This window comes from Stegastes partitus, unplaced genomic scaffold (genome assembly GCF_000690725.1).
Source record: "Stegastes partitus isolate 25-593 unplaced genomic scaffold, Stegastes_partitus-1.0.2 Scaffold955, whole genome shotgun sequence".
NCBI lineage: Eukaryota > Metazoa > Chordata > Actinopteri > Pomacentridae > Stegastes > Stegastes partitus.
In genome coordinates this window covers 273,243-279,632 of record NW_007578686.1, presented here as the reverse complement: position 1 = coordinate 279,632, position 6,390 = coordinate 273,243, and the positions used below count along the sequence as shown (strand labels likewise).

The window sequence follows — 6,390 nt, the reverse complement described above, 5'->3', positions numbered from 1 at the left end:
GTTGGCTCTAGGTGTTGGTCCTATGGGTTGGCTCTAGGTGTTGGGTCCAGGTATTGGGTCTAGGTGTTGGGTCAAGGTGTTCAGAGCTACAAGCTGCTTCATATTGGAGTTTAACTACAGATGAGGCTGATTTTAATGAATGTTCTCACACAGATGCTGGTTCCTGAACTCAGTCTGACCTGAAACTGATGAATTCTACGTAACGTGTTGGTTTTTATCTGGAACCTGTAATTAAGTTCATTTTCATGTTGATGCCTAAAAACAACCAACAACTTGTGGACTTTGATGAATCCCGTCGTGATAACGATGATGAATGATGTATAAAAGCAGCGTTTGGATCTTTTGGGGCAGAACTAGGATCTGAATCCTACTTTTCTCCACAGACTCAGTTAAACTTGTGGGATTCTCACATTATTTGTTGTGCGTCTCGTCGCCTCAACACAAAGTCGGTCACTTTGACTCAAAGCCTAAAGGTCAGGAATCTCTGATTCTGTTCTCAAAGTTTGCAACCCTCCTCCTGAACTCAGACAAACACGAGTTTAAAATGCACAGAGACAGTCGAGCTAAAAGGGAAACAGGATTTCTAGTTTCTGATCTGGAGTTACAGGATGCTAAAAGGTAAACATGGGATTTTTGAATTACGCCAAAAGGTGTCTGCACACACCGACTCTGAGTATCATGAGCTGCAGTAAAAATCACAAATATCAATATTAAGATAATCAAGACGTTAAAAACTCCAAATACACCAAAACAACGAGCGCAGCAGCTTCACACCAAAATACTGACATGAATTCATCTAAAACAGCAAAGAAGATTATTTCAGCACACAAGTTCATGGATAGACCAGTACAATCTGGCCAAACTTCCAGTAGCTTTCCCAGAGACAAAAGTTCCTCCAACAGTATTGATAGAAATAAGGTGAAGTGTGTTACCGATCCGTCCTTCATGGCCTTCATGATGATCTTCTCCAGTCCGGTCGCCTGCTCCTCGTCGGTGGGAATCCCTGAAAACATAAAAACACGTCTGAGGACGACAAACTGGGAAAATGACTGTTTGGATTAATTCAGCGGTTGTTTTATTCAGTTTATCAGGTGACTGGTTCGTCTACAGTAAACGTCACAGAGACGAGGGAGGCATCCTTGGACGTCTTTATTTCTTTGACCAAAAGACCCAAAACCAACAAATCCTCCCAAATATTAAGTGTGGTGACATTTTACAAAGAACAGCAGCAAACACGCTCTCTAAACATGATAAAAGCCTGAAAATATGATTTAGTTTTTACTTAAAAATGAAACTGGGACTGATTGAGTAGTTACAGATTATTATTCATAACTAATTTACTGGTTTGAGAGTTTATTTAAGAAAGAAAATAGTAAATTCTCTGATTTCTGCTGATTAAATATGAATATTTTCTGGTTTCTTTCCTTCTCCTTGACAGTAAACTGAAGCTTGTCCTCCTCTAAGTTGTGCAGGACAATAAACTGAGTGGATAAACTCTGATAAACACATTCTGGATGACTTTCTAAAACCAGGCAGAGTCCAGATGAATGAATCCATCCAGAGAGCTACACTGAGCTAGCTGTTTTGATCCTTTAAGCTAGCTAACACTAGCGTTTGAAAAACATCCTCAGTTTCCCGCTTTAACTACTATTTCACAAAAACACTAAAACACTTCAGCAACGTGTGTTTGTAGCTACTGTCAACTTTAAGTAAAACATTCAGTAAATTATTGATATCGATGCTTGACCTCTCGCCGCTAGCATGCTAACGTTGCTAAGCTAATGCTAACAGTTAGCTGGTCTTCCGCATGAAGTCGGCGGTCCTTACAGTTGAGCCGAATAAGACATTTTAGCCGTAATGTCTTTGAGGACATTGGTTCATATTTTGCAACCGCCTGAAGAAAAAAAGAAAAGATTTTAATATTTTTTAAAATGAAGTCTGGCCTGAGCTACAGTGTACAGATTAGCGATATCACGGAGACAGGAAACTGTCAGTAGCATTAACCGTCCTTGCCACCGATGAACCCTGTCAGCTGATGCTTTAGCCGTATTTCAGACGCCGTTTGGCATTGCTCTCACCTCCGGTCGACATGCAGCGGACCGCGGCAGGGACCTGCCGGGTAGCCCGACAGGCTGTACCAGCTCTAAAAGCTGAACGAAGCAGTAACCTTGCAGCCATTTCTCCTTCTTTGCTGTCAGCACACTCTGGTCGCTCGGTGATGACGTGTCGTCTTCTTCTTCTTCTTCTTTATAACGCAGACAACTCTTGGCGTCTTATTGCCCTCCGCTGGCAGGAAAAAAGAGAGATAACACAGCTAACTTCATAAAAATAGTAATAATAACAAAAAAAAAGAAACTAAGTACAGTTATAAAAAAGTTATTTTAAAAAAAATAAGCTAACTACACAGCCAAAGCCAGAAAAAGAAGCTAACTACACAGCTAAAGTTATTAAGAGACGCTAACTACACAGCTAACATCCTTGAAAGAGCTAACTACACAGCTAAAGTTATTAAAAGAAGCTAACTACACAGCTAAAGTTATTAAAAGAAGCTAAGCACACTGTTAAAGTAATTAAGAGAAGCTAACTACACAGCTAAAGTTATAAAAAAAAAAGAAGCTAACTGCATAGCTAAAGTAATTAAAACAAGCTAACTGCACAGCGAAAGGTATTAAAACAAGCTAGCTACACAGCTAAAGTTATAAAAAGAAGTTAACCACGCAGCTAAAGTTATAAAAAAGAAGCTAACTGCATAGCTAAAGTAATCAAAACAAGCTAACTACAGCACGATATTATGAGAAGCTAAATACACAGCTCAAGCCAGAAAGTTGTATCAAGTGAAAGCTAGCTGCGGTTAGCCGAAGCTAAAACTACAGGTAAGTTTAGTTATTCATTTTACAGTGTTTGTTATTTGGAATTAAAAAGTCTGACTTTAATAAAGTCAGGCTTTGGTTATTCAGTTTGTTATTCTACATAACATATGAAAACACTCACTATCCAGCTGAAGTCAGAGCACTAAATAAAGTGAAAGCTAGCTCCTAAAACAGTCAAGGCTAGTCTTTGCTAACTCTGGAGCCAAGTTTCGTTGTTGATTTTCCTTAGTTGTTGTTTGGAAATGGAAAATATTCCATATGAAGTGACATTTTGTTTGTTCAGATTGTTCGTCCTCATGAATGAGCTAAAGAAGCTAAAGAAAAATAAAGAATAAGAATATACTGAACAGCTAAACACCTGCTAAAGGTGGCTAGCTTAACGGATCCACAGTGAATTTTGTAATATTTGGTTAAACTGCCTTTAAATTAAGCACTGAAGTTGATTAAACTGTGAACAATTACATCAGACTTATTTCTATATAATAATAATAATAATACTGGGACAGATGTTAGTTTAGTGCAGAATCTGTATTTTGTGTGACACAGTTCAAAGAATACAACTTTTTAATTAGTTTTACAGTTTGTTGTGCAGCCTGAAAACTTTAAACTCTTCTATTCTTACAGTTAAAACAGTGCAAATATTATCCAGCTGTGCTCTAAATACGTAAATAGGCATAAAGTCCTGCTGCTGCATTTCCTAAACACACAACTGGGGCTCAAATTACTTTAGTAACTTTTTGCAGGTAGAATTCAATCGATAGTCACATCAAAAAATTTTAAATTTCACCTTTAAACAACACAGCAGGAAGAAAAGAGTCAAAGATGTCCACAAACAGGAGTTCAGAAAGTTTATTGGGTCAGAAAAAGGAGGTAAGTGGACCAGGTGTAACGCTGTACAGTACGCTTGTCAATGTAAACTGACTGAGTGGAAATGTTTAGAGAGAAACAGTTGTGTCCCGAAACCACATCTGATCCGTCTGAATGTAACGTGTGAAGACTGACGAGGTTCTAGCAGGTAGATCAAGTACTGAGACCGAACAGGACCGAGACCGAGCAGACCAGGAGATACACCGAGCCCGAGAACATGGGTCTGGTTGTTCTCGGTCCTGTTCTGAAGCTGGAGTAACATCTGGGAGGCATCAGGAGGGAGGTGGGCGCTAGTGGGGCAGCTCGTGGGCAACCAGTTTGTAGTGGGAGCCGCAGGACGGGCAGCGCTGGGCCTCACCCTCATGGAGCCAGAACCAAACCACGGCGGTGTTGTCTTCTTCACCTGCACACAACAAGCCAGGAAACGTTCAGCAGAAGAAGAAGAAGAAGAAGAAGAAACACTCCTGGCACCTGTTAGTGAGGCAGTAGACTGATGAAAACAGGCTTCTAATGGAGCTCAGAGCAGAGAAGAAAGTTCTGCTGCATAAACTGAGGTTTTCTTTTTTAAATGTGAACCAGTATGAAACAATGAAACTACTTCCTGGTTGACCTGCTCGTAAATTCTAGAAATATTCGGGCTGATGCTGCTTTCTTTGAGGACACAGAACAAAAATATTGAGTTTCAGACGTCAACGAGCCACAACTTTGGTGCCAAACATTCATCCAACAACGTTTCTGTGTTCTAACAGGAAACTCACAGACGCATCCCACGATCCTCTTGTTGGTGATGGAGGGAACCAGGTGGGGGTCGGCCTTGGAGCCGGCGTAGGACTTGGGCTTCATCATGTTGTAGGGATCCTGGAGACACAGCAGGAGGTCAGGTCAGCTGATCAGCACATCATCAGAGGTCAGGTCAGGTTTTATTAAGCCTGAATCCAGCATCACAACTAAAGTATGTGTAACTCAGAGATTCTGCTCAGATCTGGGATCAGCTGTTGCAGCAAAAGATAAATTAAAATGTCAGGAAAACATAGAAAATGAATTAAATGTATGTAAACGTATAATAGTGTCAAAAAATATTTTAAAAATCCTAAAATATTATCAGTAATAAAATACACAACAAATATTTTCATAAATAATTAGTCTAAAATAACATCTGAACGTTAAATAAATGTGGCCTAACGAGCTACAAACGTTAATAACACGCGTAAAGAGTGATTTTAAAATAGTGATTAAAATGTGAGAAAAATCATGTGTCCCAAAAATGTAAATAAAATGTCAGAAATTAAAATTTAAAATGACGTAACAGTCAGAAAAATAAAAAGAGAACGGCCAAAGAATGTATAAAATATCAGAAAATCTATTTTAAAAATAAATATATAGAATGATAAACATAGCAGGTAAATAAATGTCCAAAAACAGCCAGAACACGTCTGAACGTTCTCATCTTCCAGCTGGTTTTTCACACCGACTCTGAGCATAACGAGCTGCTGATTAAGAGACAGTCAGAGTGATGAGGTTTACTCAAACAATCTCGTTAGGAGCTCGTTAAGCAGCAGACTGAAGCTTCACAGTTTAGAAGAATCACGGCTGCAGGTTCAGTTCATTTCTCATCCGTCCAGTGTTTCCCGTAAAAGGTCGAATCTGCTCTGATTAAAGGATCATTTCTGATCTTTTCATGTTAAAGTCGTTTTCTGGTGACGTACCGATCCCTCCTTCATGGCCTTCATGATGACCTTCTCCAGCCCGGTGGCCTGCTCCTCGTCGGTGGGAATCCCTGAAGACACAACAACAAGCTTCATCAGTGAACTCTGAACGACCTCAGCCTGTAGACTAGTGCCTGCAGCTCCAGCAGCATTCGTGTTATTCATCTACCAGCTTTAGTCACGTCTCTGGAGCATCATTATTTATAGCATTGATTCGTCTGCTGCCAATTAATTGATCAAGGTCATTTTAAAAAACAAAAATCAGCTGTTTTCGGCGTGCAAAGAGGGTTTTTAAATGTCCAGAAGAGCTGTGAAATACATTTACTTAAGTGGTTTATTGTTTTACCTGTAAAACGTCCTGCTGTGTCGTGACTACATGCTAATTATTGATGTTTTTAGGAATCACTATCATGTTAAAGCCTTTCTACTCGTGTCAGCTGCTCCAAACAGTAAATTCGGCCTCTACTGGCTTCACCTTCTGTCAGGTTTTATCCAAATACAAACAATAATAAACATATGAAGCTCAGTGGTGAGTTTCTTTAAAGACAGAAGAAACAGACACAAAATACTTTAGATGTAAATAATCTTTAATGTTTTTAAAGTTTGCCGAATTAAAGGAGGCTTTAACCTGATTCTACTGAGCACATGCTTTCAGGTATACAAGCTACATAATTTAAATAAAAGCCCGATGTCTTCCTAAATCGCGACCTTTTTGAATGGAGTCTGGCCTGATGCCGGGTCCGGAAGTAGCGGCGTCTGTCCTTGTCGCCGCTTTAACTGATTTTTTAAAAGCCGGATTTCAGACGTTCTGTGTTGGTGTCGGTTTGGGCCTCACCTCCGGTCGACATGCAGCGACTCGCAGCGGGGACCCGGACAGCCCGGCAGGCCGCCGCGGCTCTGAACCCGGAGCGGAGCAGTAACCTTGCAGCCATTTCTCCTTCTATGGG

General features: G+C 40.2%; 1 protein-coding gene and 1 long non-coding RNA gene across 2 annotated transcripts in view; both read right to left on the bottom strand.

Annotated features, from left to right (window-relative positions):
- LOC103366593 (uncharacterized) overlaps nt 1-2,226 on the bottom strand; it is a 28,326-nt gene extending 26,100 nt beyond the window's left edge. The window contains exons 1-2 of the long non-coding RNA XR_520672.1: nt 2,079-2,226; nt 933-1,003 (exon numbers count right to left, since the gene is read on the bottom strand). This is a non-coding gene — a long non-coding RNA (uncharacterized LOC103366593). The remainder of the gene's footprint in view (nt 1-932; nt 1,004-2,078) is intronic.
- A 1,478-nt stretch (nt 2,227-3,704) lies between these two features.
- cox5ba (cytochrome c oxidase subunit 5Ba) lies at nt 3,705-6,384 on the bottom strand. Its single transcript, XM_008294360.1, has 4 exons — nt 6,279-6,384; nt 5,444-5,514; nt 4,496-4,595; nt 3,705-4,140 (listed from the first exon to the last, which is right to left on the bottom strand). The coding sequence occupies exons 1-4, from the start codon at nt 6,373-6,375 to the stop codon at nt 4,028-4,030; spliced, it is 381 nt and encodes a 126-aa protein (XP_008292582.1). The 5' UTR covers nt 6,376-6,384; the 3' UTR covers nt 3,705-4,027.
- Nucleotides 6,385-6,390: the final 6 nt, after the last annotated feature.